Raw genomic sequence first — 20,870 nt, 5'->3', positions numbered from 1 at the left:
CATTCATATTTTCGTAATTATTTATTGCTAAATACTTTTATGCTTGAAATTTAATAGTAGCATAACTGTATTTATTTATTTGTTTATTCAAATTGAATAGATAGATAGTTTAATTTTGTTATGCATTAAACTTGATTTTTTTTTTATTTAAAAATTAAACTATAGTTTCAGTTATACCATATTAACTTTTATAATATATGTATACTTGGTAATATAGTAAATCATATATCCTAATGTGTTTTTTGAAAGAATAAAAATATTAGTGAGGGATTCAGGTTAAAGATTACTTCAAAAATTACACATTCTTAACAAAACATTACTATGCTTAGTTAATTTAAATATATACTTTTAAAATTTTATCTTTATCACTGATTATAATTATTATAGTACAATAATTTAATCTTCTTGTTTAGTTAACTAGACAGTTTGGTAAAAATCTTAATCATTTTTTCATAAGTTATAAAAAGTACCTGTTTATAATATTATATTGCATCCAATAAGTTAGATTAGGTTAGGTATAAGTAATTATCTGTATAATATCTGAAACGTGTTTTATTTATGACTATTGATTATACTATGATGAACTAATAAAACGATTATATTATAAATAATGTGATACTGGCGATACTGCAGCTTAGTAGGCACCTACTGGCTACTTAATATAATGTCATGTGGAAAAAGATGTAGAATAATGATGAACATGTGCGTGCGTAAGATCGTATGGGTAACTATTATATATATACAAATGTTATGTTCGAAGAGAAAAAAATGAACATTGATAAATATTTGCCGACTTTTAAATTAAGCCCCGAGGAATAAGCGTGCCACGCAGATAGTAAATATATTATACATGTATAAATACTCTTAAGCTTTCGACCCGTATATCAACTGAGCGTATATTATAATAATGTATATAAATATATATTACGTGGTACCTGTGTTCCCGAATACGCAGTATTTATTCATTCAGAGATTTTTCAAGCAAACAAACATAATAATTTAATATTACAGTGCAATGTAAACAAAGGTTTTTGCGTTATATCGTTGAAAAGCGTAGAACGTATTGTAATAATGACAGAATCTGTCGCACGACGTCCATTTTAAGTGTTTATGTCCATATATTCCTATATTAATACACATAATACAATAACACATATAATATATTGTTGTTGTCTCTTCCTTAATTAAAAAATATATTTGGAACAAGGAAAACAAAAATTAACTTCAAAGAAGACATATACTCCAAGTGATTGGCATTTCAATAAAAAAAAAAAAAAAAATAGTAACGTAAATGTCTGAATCATAAAATTAAGAATAATTAGCCAGGGAAAAAATTATCATTTATATCGCTGTATAACATTAAATTATTGTATATTGTATATTTATTTTTTTAATGTTTTAATATATAATAATAGGTGTATATGTATTAAAAGTTTTGATATTTATAATTACTATATAGTATTTTAAAATTTTTATTTCTATAGCTTTTAGACATGTGCGTATTTGTATAATAATTAAAATAATTAAAATGTATACATTATACGCAACAACTGTACCAGGAACGTATGGCAATTTTAAATTTAATATTTAGATTAGACAAACTGTTAAACAATTTTTTTTCAATCGAAATGTTTATTTAAATATTTAAGTATTCATTAATATTATTTTTATCATAATTCTATAATTTTCCATTGACAAGTTTTGTAAATCTTAAATATTAAAATTATTTTCCAATCATTTTTGAGGTAATTAAGCTGTATTTATTATTCAATTGAAGCCAATATTATACAGCATGTAGTTACGAGACAAATAATAATCTTCATTGTTTAGAGGTGTTAAATATTGTTATTATTTGTTTTTAAATTCGCACTAAACTTATATTAAATTTATTCCTGGTTGAGTAGGTATATTATGAACATTATTACAGTGAATGTATAAACTATATAGTATGAGTTATACATTTTTAATAAATTGACCATAAGTAGTTGGGCAAATGGTCATTGATCATAATACAATATTATGCATTCAATCTTCGTATCAGAAATTGCTTAAATTCATTTAAACATTATTTGATATTTTAAAATAATTGTGTTTTAGTATATAATGTTGGTTAAATTAAAACAGATACGAAACGCTCACTATAGATTACAGTCGTACAACTCCAATAAGCCGCGCTAGTACCTATATTTATATGTATATTTCATACTTAAAGAGGTAAACTACATTTATGTTCTGTGGAGTGTAACGTCCTCTCTTCACCGAGTAGCAGCGGACCTTGCGTCCGCTATACCGATGGAGTTATGTTTTTATTAACGAGGTCTCGGGGACTCGACCTCGGTGTGTAATATTAATATACTATAAATCAGGGTTACTTTATTCGAGTAAAGCACAGTGTTAAAAATGTAACGTATATTAGGTTTAACAGATAATTTGTAATTAATATATATAATATATAGAATATTCGGATTACCGATACGGATAGATTTTGACAAGCCGTGAGTGTGTATTGAAAGTGGCCGCATGGATCGTTGCAGAGGAGTCTTCTTCACTTTATGTCTCTGCTTCGTGTCGCACACTCTTTCTCTATACGTATTGGTAACAGTTATATATCTTAGACAGCTGTTTAAAGCCTTAAGTCAGCAGTCGGCCCCGTTTGCCATTCCTCACACTCAGCATTTGAACAACGTGTGCCCTACCTATAAGGAATAATGTATATGATGTCGATAGACGGCAATCGTTACATGAGATAAAAACTTGTGTTTTCTAAATGATAATCTCTCTTTTTTATATACGTTTATATTATCAAATATTTTACATCTCAAACAATAACCTTTGATAGCTTATTGTTTTTCCAATTAACTAACTACGTTAAACCGTATTTTTTTCCTATTTATATCACCAATGTATCTATACTATTTAATTTTAATAAAATATTTTTTATAATGTGTTACCCAATCATTAAAAATTAAATTAAGATTTAACAAATTACATTTTTGTATTGTATATTTGGTATATTATATATCTTACATTTTTTGTTTATGGAAATTTAAATAAAAGTAATAAATAATTATCACTGCAAAATTAAAATTAAATATTAAACTTAATAAAAATTTTATTTTACATGTTATGTATTTTTTTGCATATTTGACTTTTTTTAGTGCATTATGTTTGCATGCATATTTTACAATTTAAAATGCATACAAATTCGGTCTTTAATTATGTCTATCCAATAGTGTTTTTCGATAAGATTATTTTATTTTATAAGTTACTCATGTTTTTGTACCCATGACTTAAATGTCTACGTTAGATAATCAGAAATTCACTTCAATAGCTGATATAGCTATTATAAATTGTACCTAAATTTTAATGAGTGATTGTAATACGGGTATGCGTGTGATACAAACTGTTAAACAATTTTTTTTTCAATCGAAATGTTTATTTAAATATTCATTAATATTATTTTTATCATAATTTTATCATTTTTCATTGATAATAGTTTTGTAAATCTTAAATATTAAAATTATTTTCCAATCGTTTTTGAGGTAATTAAGCTGTATTTATTATTCAATTGAAGCCAATATTATACAGCATGTAGTTATGAGACAAATAATAATCTTCATTGTTTAGAGGTGTTAAATATTGTTATTATTTGTTTTTAAATTCGCACTAAACTTATATTAAATTTATTCCTGGTTGAGTAGGTATATTATGAACATTATTACAGTGAATGTATAAACTATATAGTATGAGTTATACATTTTTAATAAATTTACCATAAGTAATTGGGCAAATGGTCATTGATCATAATACAATATTATGCATTCAATCTTCGTATCAGGAATTGCTGTAAATTAATTTAAGAAGATAAAAACATAAATTAAAATCAAGCATGGAAAATATTTGATTATGCTGATTACGGTACCAGCTATAGGTATAATAATATCAACTATAACGTCTATAGGTAATAGATAATATTAAAATATTATTTTAACAATTTATGTGAAGAGACATGACACGTTAAAAACAATTGCGCGCAGAATTTTTTTTTATTACAGCCATAATAAATATAAATGTTCATATATTTAGATATATAATATTCCACATTACACATCATTTATATTTGATTTATATGTTTTTGTTTATAATTCGTTTACTTACTTCATTAGATAACGTATAGGTATATTTAATTCATGATGTGTTGATTTATTATTTTATTAACACCTGTGTAGATACTTATACATAATATTAACCTGTTGTATAAAAATTTTATCAGTAGAAACTGTTATTTTAAGGAATTATTTTTAAAGCTTTTATTTTATCATTGTTTATTATTTGATATTTGAATTTTTAAATAATATGTTTATCGATGATAGAATAAGAATAATTAAAAATTCCTTTTAGTATATATTATCATCATAGTTGATATTATGAGATATTAATATTTAAGCCTATACTTATACTATACCATTTAAAACAGAAAAAATATGATTCAATCATAGATTAATATGTTGATATTATCTATACTATAGGTTGAATGATGGCTTAGCTATTGCGTACCTATATGTACAAATAATATCGCAAACATCTCCTAATCATCGTCTATTATAGATTTTTTTTTTTTATACCTTTATAACATATATCTCTCCAAAGTTTTATGATTACCTATATTTTGAAAGACTTAACAATGATACTAGGTGTACATTATTGTATTACCGTTGTCTGTATAGGTTAGTTTTTAGGTGGAAATCGTATGAATGATTCGAAAAAATAATTTCATATTTTTATAAAACCTTCACCTAAAGATATTGATATTTCTCACAACCAAGATTAGCCGCTTTCGGGTTAATTAATAAAATTTGATAGAATTATCGTCCAACGGTAATTTGTGATTGGTTATATATAAGTAAAATACGAATATACATTCACATGATAAATTTATTCAAATTACAAGATACATTTTTATGCCAAATTTTATTATACCTGTTTATATTTAAATTTAGTCTTATATAACGTGTCAATGAAGAATTAATTACTGAAATACTCACTCATCAGTCATCACGATATTAAAGCATGAGACGTTTTATAGTCGTCCTGTTTTTGGTTTTATTCCAACACTCATTTTCAGATTATACTCGATTTATTAGATGTATACAATTTTAGTTTGAGCATAGATTAGTAATAAATGTAGCTCATTAGCGACTTAAGTATGATAATAATATTTAATTGTACATATTTATTTGTATATTAAACAGTATTTACTATCTATTAGACGGTTAAGTTACAAAAATGTTGAAAAAAATTGAAGTATCAGATATTACAGATTGCAATACAACGACCGGACAAAAATGATTATACGATATCTATATAGTGCGTGTCTTAAATGTTTCTACTTTTTTATCTATTATTCAATAAATAATTTTTTTACAAACTACAATAATTACGCGTGCAGAAAAATGTTAATTCGTTTTCGTTACTTGCGTTTAATATGTTTACAGGTAATTAGGTACAATACAATATCAATTATATACTTATATTCATATAAGTACATATTCACAAAATCAATATGATTGACGATTGTTTTGGTATAGACATACATTGATATACGACAAAGCTACCCATCCTACTGCTCAAAAAAAGACCTACAGTAGGTACCCAAAATAATCAAAGTGGTGAGAGTTTAGTCAAGGAATATCTAAAATTCTACACAGCCCATATAAAAATAGTAATATATATACATAGATATCATCGATCGCCTGCAAGCATGTAGTATATATTTATAAGGTATATATTATAAGTATACCTACGTATAATGCATTTGTTTATATTCCTGTGCAACCAATGATATATATTTATGTAAGCTCTGAATTTCTGTATATATAGTTGGATTTATTTTCAATAAAAAAAAAAAAAAAATTGTTTCGATGCTCGAAACGTACGTGGAGTTTTTGCAGAAATAGTAATTGCGTTATAGTTTATAATATTTAAACAATATACCTGTTACGCATATAAATATTATAAAACTTAAATTTTTTTATCGGATGGCATATTAGTTATGTATAGTGTGCACTTGAAATCTGTAAATTAAAAATTAGCGCGTAATACCTATATAGTTTATGCATATCAATAATATCGATATATACACATTTATAATTTGATTATTATATTTTATATTTCATTATTTTTATAACTATATAATACACATGATACATTGCAATATTAGCCAATATAATACTTGATGTTGTATAGACATTTTTAGGAGAAAAAATAAACACTTGTATAATAGTAATAATAATAATAATAATATATATTTTTGTCGATTATTCTGCACAAAAACGTACGTCCATACAATATAATACATAATAAATAATACATCGTAAGGCGTACAAAGTTATTATTATTACAAATAGTATTGCCGTATCTACAAAATACACTCTAAAAGATAAGGACTAGTAAATATTATCAAATGTCTTATATCAGATATTTTTTTTTGCATTTTTTTTTAATTTTTGATTAAGTCGAGAGAGAAATGTTTACGCGCATCATTATTGTACACACATACATACGCGCGTGTTTATATATAATATAACTTACAATGTTTGTATAGTATGCCTATGACAAATTATATATATAATATAATATTTACATATATTATTATATACGCACAACGATCACTGCAATAATGAATAACGCGTATCACGTGTTAAACAAAACATATTTTATATACAATAATAATAATAATAATAATAATAATAATAATAATATAATAATTATTAAAAACTCACTATAAATTGTTGTTATATTGCGTAGTACAAGATAATAAACGTATCTATCTAAAATAAACTACTCATACCTATTTACAAAAAAATATTTCACTAGATTAATATGATATATATATATAATTATATATATATATATATTCAAACACAACCTTTAATATGTAAAAACAATGTACACATAGCATAGGTATATATTAAAATTAATAGTCGTATATAATGTTTACGCGTACTTGTCTCTACTCATTTCTAAATAATATTATGTAGTATAATAATTAATGTATTCTACGATAAAAATAAAATAATAATAATGTTCTTAAGTAGAACAGCCATGACGATATAATATTAATCGTTTATAATAATATTTATAAATCGTAATAATAATAATAGTAAATATTATAATAAATATATATTAACAAAAAATGAATCACATATTTTCATACATCGTATACGTATATGTAATAATCTTAATAAAGTTTACATAATAAAAATTCGCTTCGTAAAAACTGTAGGGGTTGAGGGTGGCGGGATCACATTATATAATCGTAAGTCGAGTCGCATATATGAGTAGTATAATAATTGAGTACTTATATTATGGAATACACGCATATTATTAATTAATAACTATATTGTACATACAGTGACGATGATGATGATGATGATGTTAAATGTTTGACTTGAGCACCAGAACGAAATAAAAAAGATTGCTACGTGGACTTTACAATTAAATTCTTAAACACTTTATAAAAGTGATCGGATATAATATAAATAGTAGTGGATGGTGAATGAAAGGGGAAGACGAGCGACAGGCGAGGACTGATTATAAGAGTATCGTAATGAAAACGTATCATACCACATCAACCTGGTATGATATTATAATAATATTATATAGTTTACACCACGTTTGTGCGGCATCTACCACCACCAGGGCGGCGGTACGGGAAATCGCTGGTGGTGAGGCGCGGGTCGAGGTCACGACGTGGCTGCCTGCGCGCCAGCAGACAGGGACGGTTGCTGCTGGTGGCTGTTCTCCGCGTGAGCGTTCCGCCTGGTTCGAGAGCTGAACACCATACCGCACCCGGGCATCTTGCACCTGTGCATTTCGTGCATGTGCAGCTGTTCATAATGCTCACGCATGCCGTTCTTGTCTGGGAATGATTTGCTGCAGAACCGACATGCGTACATGCTTCCGTTCTCCTTGTCGGGTGTTGCTGGCAGATCCTCGTCGGCCGAGTACACTAGCCGGGTGGTGGACGGTGGTGATGTCACGTTGCCACAGCCGTTGGCTGCGGACGCAGCCGCCATCGCCATCGCCGCTGCAGCGGCGGGTAAGTGTCTGAACGGCGAGCCAACAGACGTGCCACCGGCGAACTGTGGCGGAACTTGCATCAGTCCATTGCCACCGGCGAACGCCTGGAATTGTTGTTGTGAATCGGCGTACAAACGGGCCAAGAACTCAGCATGCATGCCATACGGGTTATCAGCAGCAGCCGCCATGATGTTAGCCGCAGTGGCGGCGGCGCTACTGACTGCAGGCACGGGCGCTGGATGGGTCTGTTGTGGATGATGCTGCGACGACGGTGTGGGTGGTGGCAGCGAAACCGAAGGCTGTTGGAGTTGCTTCTGGACTGATTGTTGCGATGACGACAACAATGGGGGTTGACGCTGGTGAGACTGTTGACGAGGTGGTTCCACTGTTGACGATAACGGTGACGAAGTGGACAACAATTTCCGGTGCAGGTTTAGGTTGGAACTGTGTCGGTCCCGGCTCCGTTTGGATGGAAACGTCGCATTGCAGCCGTCGACTACACACTTATGCATTAATTTCAAATGTACGCGCTGGTAATGGGACTTGACACCGAAGTGGTTAGGAAACGTTTTGCCACACGCCGTGCAGGTACATGGATTTTCTTTGTCCACAGGCACGTCGTCCGTGGCCACAAACCGGCCGTTTTCGAATACGCCATATACCCGATGGTTGCCGTCGCTATCCGAGTCGCACTCGTCCAAGTCGTCCGCATCCTCATCCAAGTCGTCGTCCAAGTCTAAGTCATCATCCACGTCGTCATCCAAGTCCTCGTCTTCTTCCAACAGCCCGTCGTCTTCTTCGGATAGTAGCGAGTCTCTCGAACCACCACCTACTCCTTCTGCCACCGATTGCCTGCCACTCCTATCACCGTCACCACCGCCAGTTGCCGTTACGGGACTGGGTGATGACCGTTTCCTGCTCAAGTTTAAGCAACCGTCATCTTCGTCAGTTAGATTAGGTTCCAATTTGCATATGGCGGGAGTTACTTCGTTGTTGTTATCCTTGGGTGACGCGACCGAACCATAATCGTCTGCGCAAGACATGCCTTCATCGCTGAGGTCAGCTGCGGCCGCGAACCTTGTAGGGTTCATGCTCTTTCGTTTGTGTACGTTCTTGATGGCTACTATTGGTGGTCGATCGTTGTTGTTGTCATTGTTTATATTATTATTATTGTTTAAATGGTGATGATTGTTCTGCGATTCGGCAGCGGTGCTACCACCGTCGTCTTCGGAATCTTCAGACATTCGCTTACAGCTTCGGTCGCTTCGGTGCTCTGAGTCATCTTCATCGTCGTCCACTGCGTTACCATCTACAACGATGCCGTCTTCTTCGTCGTCCATGTACTCGTCCATATTGTCCGATGAAAATTCTGCCGAGCGGCGTAGTTCTTCGGCCAGGTGTAGACCTGACGCAGAACTGTGTTTTGATCCGGTAGCTCTCAAATCAGTACCACCGGTCAATAGTGGGAACGCTCCAAACGCCAGTTGATTCATAGCAGACGCCTGTAGTGGTGTTATAACCATCGGGTGGTGGGCTTGTGAGCTGCGCCCGTCGTGTGGTGATATTTTTCGACGTAAGTGTGGTGAGTGAAGTTTAGGATTAGGGTTAGCGCTATGCCGATTTCGAGAACGTCTAGAACTAAACATCATGTTGCACCCTTCTACGGTGCACTTGTGCATCTCACGCAAATGGACGGCAGAAAAGTGAATTTTCAGCGCTCCTTTGTCGCAAAACGTTTTCAGGCAAACGTTGCATTGCACGCGTTTTTTTCCAGTAGCCGGGTTAATGAGTTGAGTACCTAAATTTAACGGCAATCCAGCTGATCCCCACTGTCTTTTTAATGGCTGTTGAGTCTTGCGAACGTGGCCCCGGTGCGGACGTAACGCTTTCGGAGCGCTGTCTTTGCTAAGGTTCAATGCGCTCTGTGAGTTTTCTTCCTCTTCATCACCATCGTCAGAGCCGAAATCACTACTACCAGCTAAGCTATCGGGTGGACCGTACTTGTTATTGAAATCGTTTTGTTGTTGTTGCTGTTGTTGCTGCTGTTGTTGTTGCTGTTGTTGCTGCTGTTGCTGCTGTTGCTGTTGCTGTTGCTGGCTTGGGCGCGGAGGTGGTGGCAATAAGTCAGTCGATGAGTTGTTTGACCGTCGGCCTGATGGGACCTGTAAAGGCTTGCTACCACTAAACCCAGATGCAGCCGACTGCATCTTTCGGAAGTCAAATGGTTGCATGTTCTGTAACTTGTTAAGTGGTGATACACTGCTGGTAGGGCTACCGACCGGTGGCGAACCTGCTCCATTACAAGCATTATTGCCAACTGGTGGAGGCTGCAGCATCGGGAGTCCACCGGGTGGCTTGGCAAATCCAAACACTGGTTTTGGTGGTGATGGTGGTGAACTGCCTAATTGAAGACGTGGTGTAAGTTGCGGCAGTGGTAGCGGCAATAATGGTATTGATTGCGGGGGAGGTGTCCGTGTCCGGAACTTATTAATGTCGAATCCGGACTTATGGTCATTGTTCAATTGCTGTTTTTGGCGTTCCATTAATCGTTTCATGTCAGTCTCTAAGGCAGGTAAGGCTCGAAAATCAGCACCTAAACCGTGCAACAACAATTGCTGTGTAACTGCTCGGGTTTCACCGAATCTCAAAAACTGTTGCAGCACGAGTGGTTCTTCTTCCGGGCTACATATGTTCCAACGTTCCAAAATTCCACCACCAAGTGGTTCCTATAGAGATAAAATCAAAAAATGTATTAAACAACTGTAGTATATTACCTTATTAAATAGCAAATATCTGATATTTTAAAAACTAAACATAACATATTTCAATATTTACATATTGTGCATCAAGAATTATTTGATTAAATCAACTATATTATATATATTGTGTAAAACGTAAAGTTATTTTTATTTTTCGTGCCAATTGTCAATCCCAGGAGTCTGGCTCTTAAGTTTAACGCCTGCCTGGGGCACACATAGCGTAATGACCGATGGTGGCCATGTAATGAAAACAATAGTTAACGAAGTAATGTACACGGCTGCGTATATTCGCAAGACAGCTAGCCCCAGGGACTTTTAAATGTACGCGCCTATGTGTGTGTGTGTAATTCAATCATCCATTACTAAGTAACATGTATATATGTGTACATATAGAAAGAGAGAGAGAAAAAAAGAAAGTCAACTTACGAACACGACTCGTGTATTACACAAAATTATTGCAACCCTTTCAGGTTGGTTTGTTTTTCCCAAGCCCTTCACACGACGTTCACGTCACGTATCTACCAACGCCACGGACAACCCCAAAAACAAACATCGATATAGGGTCGTTTTAGTCGTTCATTAGGAATCTATCGATGCGTTTTGTGTGTTTAACCCCTTTACCATCCGGAGCACATACACTAGTTTATATAAGCACATTTCACATAAGGTACTATTACGCAATATTTTCACTATACAGGAGAGATAGGTATATATATATATATATATATATATATATATATATAAATATAACAGCATAAAAAAAAATATAAAAAAATAACTATATTACAACTATGTTTTTAGCATATATGTATAAACTATGGCCATAACATTACCTGAAGTATATAACCCCTGGCGTAATCTTCATGCGTCCAACCAAACCCTCTGAGCACGGCTGACACTTCGTCTTGACGGAGAACGCTGAACAATCGGTCTAACAAGATCTTAAGTCTAATCGGGAGTGCCTGACAGCCGTATAGCACTAGACTAGCGATGTCGAAAGCAACGTTTGGTTGGATAGGCTCCACAGCTCCATTTCCCAAGGAAGCTCCACCGAATCCCAGTTTGTCAAGAGCTGTTGAATAAAAAACAAATATACTTGTTAAAAAATATTTATTTTATACAAATAATTTTTTCTAATTTTAATTTTTAAATTATGTAGGTAGAGGTACTTATTATATTATAATTAACAAAGAAGAAATTGTCGCATCATAAACATAGTTGGATGTTATCAATATATAATTTATTGCGCCTATAAAACAAAGTTTTTGTTTAGGGTCAATGTACCAATTGTGCTTCTTAAATTTTAGGGTCAGTATACCAATTGCGCCCCTTCTATTTTAGGGTCAGTATACCAATTGCACTTGTATTTAAATTTTCCTATCTTCAGATGTGAAAATATTGTATCAACATCGATATAGTTATCTTCAAATTATAATTTACATTTTGAATGATTGATTATATTTATTTATTTATATTATATACTCGCAAAGGTTAGTTAATATTTATTTATTTTATGACTATAACTAACTAATAAATTTTCATTAAGTGTTTTAAAATGTTTTGAGCGCAATTGATATATATATATATATATACTCGTAAAATAGCAATTTTAAGCACAATTGGTTAACTCTCAATTTATTATATATAAACAGGTTGTACTAACTTATAAAAATACCGGAAGGTTTAAAATTAAAATTTAGAAATTAATTATTACTATGTAGATTACTGTTAAAACTAGAAATAATATTTTATTATTTAAACATTGGTGCTCATGATAATAAAAATCCCTCTTTAAAGATATCTTTCGATCATTACCCTGCAATATCCACGTACAATAAAATAATAAATGAAACACCCGTGGGATTGATGATGACGAGCGTGGTTCAGTGCAGTACAGATATATACTCTTACGTGCACATGGCTTATATTATTTTTATAAAAAAGGGACGAGACATAATTTTCTACCTGACCTATTCACCACATCCACAATAGGCTCCAATTATTAAATATAATAATATAATATTATATAAATAATGCATTTTCAGCGGCACGGTGGCGTTCCAACGAACGCTAACAATAGTTTTTTTTTTTTAATTTGACAACCGATCATATTATACGTATTGCGTATTTCGATTCGTTCGACCGTTAGATTGCGTTTAGTCCCAAAATCAATCGAACTGGAATGAAGCGCCGCAGTCTCAGTTAACTAATAATAATGAGAAAAAACTTATCAATTGAAATATTCTGATCGTATTTCCTGTTGTTGATTTTTTTGTATACATATATAACAAGGTAGGTATACCTACCATTATTGTTAAAACACAAAAAGATCATATACAAACCTCGCAATTTTTATATCTTATTGTTACATAATATACATTTTCTTTAGTATACTGTATTAATGTACCTGAACACAATTTCCCCACCCTGTCATCATATTTGTTCAGAATGATATTATTTAATTTCAAAATGGCTGTCGTCATGATTATAATATAATATATTACATATATTTTAGGTACGGACGACAAGACATGAATCCATGATCAAATGTTATATATATTAGGTATTATATGGTGTAATTTTAGCAGTATTGTCAAAAACAATAAATATAGGTATACAAAATAATTTATATAGTTTCGTCAAACCCAATAGTACAGTTAAACCTATTATAGATACCTACATATAATTTAAACATATTAAAATATATTATATAAACTTACGGAGCATAAAATATATGTGTGTACTAGAAAACGATCGGGTGACACATGATTAATAACGATTGCTAGCCGCGAGTATACCTATACTTATTATATACCTCTTATTTATATACTTCCTATACATATATATAAATATACCTATATTATAATTTAAAAGTAACATATGACGATGATTTACTTTCCTATCTATATAATTTAAAAATGGACTACTCGTCTACTCGTCGTCGCGGTTGTTGATTGAGTGCAACGGACTGCCAGCAGCAGCAGTGATTAAACGCGTATTTTTCTGATATTATGAAACCTGTCAACCGTATACGATGGCGGTTCATATCTATCGTATACATATATATTTATATTATATATAGTCAAGCACAGCGATGAGATTGAAAACTTCTGGACCGGTGCCCGGTGCGTATATTATTATATATTAATAGCGAGCATTGTGCTCGTCAGCCGCGATTGCAGCGTAATACACGCATACTACAGCAAGCAGTGAGTCCTCTAGTGACCGGGAAGGGTGGAACGAGGGGTATAGTCATTATATTCGTCTCGTCATTGTTGAAAACGTATATAATAATCTACCGAGTGGTGCGTATATTGTATATACATATAATGATATAATATGTAGGCATATAATATGCACTTTAAGGTCGTCTACGATGCACGCGCGATGACGCGATGACTACATCGCACACATACACAAACGTATATAGGTAGGTACTCCGGGTACTCGTGTGTGTGTATATATATATATACTTTGAGCTCACAATGCGCTAATGGCGACCAAGCGGTGATCGGTGGGGAGGTGGGTGGTTGAGAGGTGGTTTGACGACCGAAGGGAGCGCTTATATTATGTAGGTACGAATGTACGATAATATTATATATCTCGCGATCGCGAAGGGACTGGAACATAATACGCGCCATGCACAAGTACACTGCCACACTGGCACGCACATCACAAGCGACCCCCTTTAGAAATAATAATAAAAACGCGTTCTCTATATTATTATAATATATACTTATATAATACATACGACGACGATCCATTTTCGTATTATTATTATTATAAAATATAAATAATAATCCGTGGCGTGAGGACCATGATAATATAATAATATGAACGTCGGATAATAATAAAAAAAAAGCAAGCAGCTGCAGTACTACGTTCTCGACGACGAGGACTGCGCCACCGCCGTACTGTTATTGGTTGGCCACGGGGCCCTCGGTATTAGCTATATAATAATAATATATTTTGTTATTATTATTATTATTATTGTCGTGCACTGTTTGTCTTCGGACGGTCTCCCTGAACTCAATACTCAACCGTTGGCGGCGGTGCGTCCCATTGGTCGGCCGGCTGTGTCATACGCTGTGTCAACCACCGATCGGCGCTCCGCCCACCGAGCTGCGACAAATCTCCTCCCACCGACGACAACAGTGACACACGCAACGCACCGCACCACTTTACTGTAGTTGCCAGACGACTACATATTATACAAATACATAATGAAAAATATACGTTGTGGCACAATGAAAATATTTCCGCCAGTAGTTTATGTTAAAAAAAAATGGCATTTTATTGCATGTGTGAATAATGTATATATATGTTTAAGGAAAAAAGTAAATAATTTACAAATATCCCATAACAAGTCCATTATCTTATATTTCGTATATATAATATATATATATATATATTATATTATATATATATAAAGTATATACGTATATAGAAATGAAATTATGTTATGACGAGCGTATTACCTACGATTTAAAAAAAAAATTTTATTGTTCTTTGTATACACAACTGCAAACGATCATCGTTTTTCCCATCGGTACGGACGGCGGCGATAATATATAAGAGGACGCGCCAAACATCTGCTGCTGCTGTCATATACAACAAAAAAAAGACGCCGCGAACGATATTTCATAAAAGAAAAATTACGTTATTATTATGACGACCGTTTTCGATACCGTCGGTTTATACACTAATATACCTACGCCGTATTAGCAGCTATATGTAGGAAAAGGTATATAAAGGTAAGTATAGATGATACTATATACATCACTTACTTAAGTTATATTATAGTAATATAGTATATATAATATTTTTATGTATAACAGCAAGTATATTATGCGGGTATATTTGATATAAATATAGTTGGAGCATAATGCTGCGTAAATTTTTCATGGATAAAAAGTATGAAAATTAGTACAAGTATAGGTAAATTAAGTATATACATATGAATATATTCCTACGTCTAAATTCAATATTTGTACCTATATATTTTGTGTGTTAGTATAATTTTTTATTATATTATATATTTAGATTATTTATCTTCAGTGATTAGTATAGATATAGATAAATAAATATAAATATATACTCGTACTAATACTATATTGTATTTATGTATGTTATAGATTATATAATATAAAGGATATATTGTGGTATATTTTAATTTTTATAGGTACCTATACCTAATATCTAAAATAGGATTGTACGTCGCAAAGTATAATTAAAAATTAACAAAAAAAATCTGTTAAATACGTATAATTATACACATGTATGTAATATAATATAGTTAGTTTAACGTAAGTAATAGGTACATGCGTAATAATAAATTATACTTACAAGTAAAAGGTAGATTAGGTTAGGTTATGTACCTACTACAACTATGCCTGATATATTTATACCATAATTCCTGTATACCCTGTTTGTTATTAAAAGCGGTAATTAATAGAATATTATTATTTAAAAAATTGAATAGTTCTAGGCCAGTATTATATATATATATATTTATAATAAAATATTTACCATAATAACGTATCATTGGGTATTGGAATGTTGCGATAGTCATTATATGGATTATCTTGCTATGCAAATTGCAGCTGTACCTATAGGTATTTATTATATACTTATATTAAGATTGAAGTCGTGTTTACTTGCGTTATTACGAACTATATTATACGTTTAAGTATATACATAATATAATAGATATACCTATAAATATAGAAGTGAAATTTATCGATCCTTGGGTACCCAAATATACCTTTTATATTTTTGTGACCACAACACCTGTATTATCATTATTATACATACAGTACACACACACACACACACACATATATATATATATATATATATATATACATTGTATTAGGTATCTATCTACATATTATGTTGTAGTATAATATACAAGAAATGATGGTCGTGTGTCCTATGCACAGCCCGCGAGTACCTATATATATAATATAGTTCGAAATTATAAAACCGGTCACATACGTATTATATTATGGTAGTGCCTATTTATACGCCTCGTTTTCTCACGGACAAAAATTACACACACGACGTATTATTACAATTACGACATTACGCGCTCATAATATAGGACTGCAAGTTTTATCGCTGCGGTCCGATTGCGGACCGCAAGAGAACCGCAAATGAGCTGCGTACTTCAGTGGTGGAAGCAGCGTTTTTCCCATCATCCACGAAGCGACGCCCAATCTGCGTTTTATTTTGGAGTATCTACATAAAATAATATATAATGTATATAAACTATATATATTCTTTTATTTTTCGAATAGGTAATATATTATAAATATATATATAGGTTAGGTACGCTACCGTACTAGTAGAATATAATCAAAACATACATAATATATATATTATATACTTATATAATCTCTAGCTATTGTACTATGTAATATTATGTATAAATATAGCCACAATTACGTTGCACACTGTGCCAAACCAGAATTTTCCATGTACATCATTTCTGCTATAGGTATTTGCATCAATTTATTCATGCGTACCTATTACAATACCTTTTAAACGCGTTTCCGCAAGTTCTATACAAGTTCTTAAATTATTTTAATATTTATTAAAACGTCACGGAAGGGCAATTTTAATAGGCAACTATTATAATTATGGCTAGAATAGTAATTTGAGTCTACGGAAAATTATTTAGATGATTATTATTGTATTTTATGCGGTACCGCTGCGTCATGACTGGGCAAAAATTATTATTTTACGTCGGACACTGAATGTCAATGCACATGACCTGCAGGCATCATCACTGTATCAGGCGCGTAAAACGATCATCGTTACCCTGAGGCAATGATGGATAATTTATGCAAATTTAGTTGTCTTAATACTGTGTGTGCGCGCGAGTAAAATAGTAAATATATATTGCATACATCGTCACCACTAAAGCCAAGTAAATTACTAAACTGTTGACTGTATATTTATTATGTCTCACATATTATATAGGTACCCTAACCTACCTATTATATCTATTATGAACAACACGACGCGCTATACGCGGTTTAAACGGGAAAACAGCCGATAAACGCGTTCTCATTAGGTATTTATATCTATATGACCATACATGATGAGTAGATACATGGATAACTCTAAATTGTATGCGTATAATTAGGTATATAAGGTACATTCGTGGACTGCACACGTTGCTATAGAGATATGCGTCAGAGAAATCGTCGAAGACTGTGCGCGAGCGAAAATAATTGAAATATAACCGAAACAATAATAATAATAACGAGTCGCATATACACATAGTTATACGTTATATACCGACCGACCTATAGGTGTATAAGTATAGTTGTATACATCGGTGTTATAAAAAAAATAAAAATTACTGTTTTAAACGCACGAGTATATGCACATACCTATATATATATATATAATTACGATGTATGTTTATTAACTACGTGGTGTCGGTCAACGGTCAAGTAGTATAGCTAGTATGGGCACCTACACCTATATATCGTCAAGGTCGAACAAAGATTAAAATAATATTTACCATCTCCTGGCAACGACAAAGCTGAGTTGTGATTTTTTAAAAAAAATGCAAGTATATTATTATGAGTAAGTATAAGCGTTCACCGTGTTTTTTTTTTTTTTATTCACCACTTGACACACATCAACTGCCAGTCGTAAAATAATACACAATACAATATACATATTAAACTATAGCCATTTTATACATATTATTAATTAGCGAACAATATATAGGTATATAATATACCTATATTATATATTAGGTAGGTATACTCAAATACCTCAAGGTAGGTATTCGTTTGTCGCTATTAGAGTTATAATATTTATAAACTTATTACAGTAGAATATTTTCACATAAATTATATTAAATAAGTCTAATATATTACGTACATTGCAAACAAAAAATAATAGGTATATATCATAAAAATAAATTCGTAGTTATTCTCATCCAACGGTCATGTATTCAAAGTTTATTATCGATTTATACCGTACCAACTTATAAATTATATCTAACCTGTCATAACCTTGCATATGTGTTGTGGCAGTATGTATTATAATAATTTAATACTCAATTGTACATATATATATATCATTCGTATATTATATATACTATATACACTATATAAGTAATTATACTAGAGTGAAGGGGTTAATTGGTTTTTATGGATAATTGCCTGGTGGCCCTCTGACAAAATTAGTTTGCGAGGGTCGACGAGGGTAAATGACAAAAAAAAACTTATACAAATGTGTAATATAATAATCGAAAACGTAATAGCTGCGGTTAGCATTTATTTTATATATATATATATATATATACTCGTATAATGTGTACCTATTATGGTACATGAAGAGTATGGCGTCTTTGGTTCGTTAATAATAATTGAAAATGTAAATTCCAAAGGGCATTATATAAACGTGGTGGCAGCGACGATGAGCTCCATAACAAAGGTCCCTTTGCTGATGACAATGCCGACCCGAGGGCAATTGAGGTAATTTAAAATGACACCCCTTCGCGTTCGTTGCTCATCGACGTTTTCAGGCTGAGAGCTTGTCGTTGTCGCCGCCGCGGGGGCTGTATTGCCAGCCACATCAAAGGGGCAAAACGAGCGTTTTGTACACTAGCCGTCGTACATATAATCGCTAAGAGAGCGCAGAAACCTATATTGTTATATTCAACCGACAAAATATACTGCATGTATAAAGGTAATGATTTTTTTAGTGTAAAAGGAATATTTTAAATTTTCCACCTATATATGTGTACAGTGTAGTTACATTTTTGTTATAATAATACATGCAGGAAAAAGATCTTTTGGGAATTGCCGTCATGATGGGCCAAGGACGCGTGATCCCCGCTCCGTGAATAAATCGAGCGTTGTCGCCCTTGAGATGCGAATAGGTAAGTATTCAATATAGGTACGCGCAAACGTTTACGCCACGACGTTTTACATATTATATACCTACTTCCGGTTATTCGCGCGCAAAGAATATCAAATTCGTTGTTTTTTTTGTTTATTGTCGTTCCCGATTAAATAGCCGACATAATATAAATATATATATTATAATGCTGCACAGATGGTTGATGGCCGGCGTGAGAACGAATACGTATCTCGGCTGTGTAGCAACGACCAACGACGACTGCAGCAATTAGCAACACGAAATTATACACAAATAAAAATCGGTTAGCCGGGAGGGTAAACAACGAAAAAAACAACAAAAACTGCGTTTATAATAATAATATGCATTGTATCCGCAACAGTAACAGAAACAGAGAAAGAGACGGTGACTGGTTTGTGTTCCGCGTGTAAATATATAAATTATATACTACATGCACACACACACACACACACACACACACACACACACACATATATATATAATATACCGTTTATCCATCTCACTCGTATCTTTTATATGGCTCATTTTGACATTCTGTGCGGCGGATTGTGTGCTGTGTATATAATAGTCATCTTATATATATACGCCTATTATACATAGGTATAGGATATTATCATTATGTGTTTATAAGAACGTGTAAATGTGTGCGGCGCGGTCATCGAGCGGCGGTGGATGCGGTCGTTTAATAAACCGTGACCAGCAGCGGTTCCGCACGATTTCGTAAACAAATGAACCTTCAAATGGCCGTCTAAAAGCGATCAATTAATCGATTGACGAACTATACGCCGCCGCACCAGCGACGATATAATAATAATAACAACGTAATGGAATGGTCTGTTTTTCTATATTATTATTATTATTATTTACCTATCCTCCCGCTGTTGCCGTGTGTGACGAGTCCAGTCCCGTTGTTCAGATATTTTTTTGTGATTTTTTTGTGTAGGCATCTATTAAATGTATGTGTACAAGCGTCGAGGAGTATTTTTCACAGATTTATTTTAATTTGATTTTTTTTAAGGACGATGGAGACTATTTACTCAGCGACGGCCGCCGCGCGACATCGTAAAACTGAAGCGGAATTTTTCACGCCCGTCTCGAAACAGATTTATGTATATATAGACA

At 32.7% G+C, this 20,870-nt stretch overlaps 1 protein-coding gene across 2 annotated transcripts in view; it reads right to left on the bottom strand.

Moving 5' to 3' along the window:
* Positions 1-7,195: 7,195 nt before the first annotated feature.
* LOC112591744 (zinc finger protein basonuclin-2-like) overlaps positions 7,196-20,870 on the bottom strand; it is an 81,115-nt gene continuing 67,440 nt past the window's right edge. For both annotated transcript variants that reach the window (XM_025335661.1, XM_025335662.1), the window contains exons 5-6: positions 11,675-11,913; positions 7,196-10,808 (exon numbers count right to left, since the gene is read on the bottom strand). In XM_025335661.1, the coding sequence (XP_025191446.1) occupies positions 7,746-10,808; positions 11,675-11,913 (3,302 nt within the window). In that variant the 3' untranslated portion in view covers positions 7,196-7,745. The remainder of the gene's footprint in view (positions 10,809-11,674; positions 11,914-20,870) is intronic.

This window comes from Melanaphis sacchari, unplaced genomic scaffold (genome assembly GCF_002803265.2).
Source record: "Melanaphis sacchari strain LSU unplaced genomic scaffold, SCAv2.0 Contig141_pilon_pilon, whole genome shotgun sequence".
NCBI classification, from domain to species: Eukaryota; Metazoa; Arthropoda; class Insecta; order Hemiptera; family Aphididae; genus Melanaphis; species Melanaphis sacchari.
This window is presented reverse-complemented; position numbering and strand designations above follow the sequence as displayed.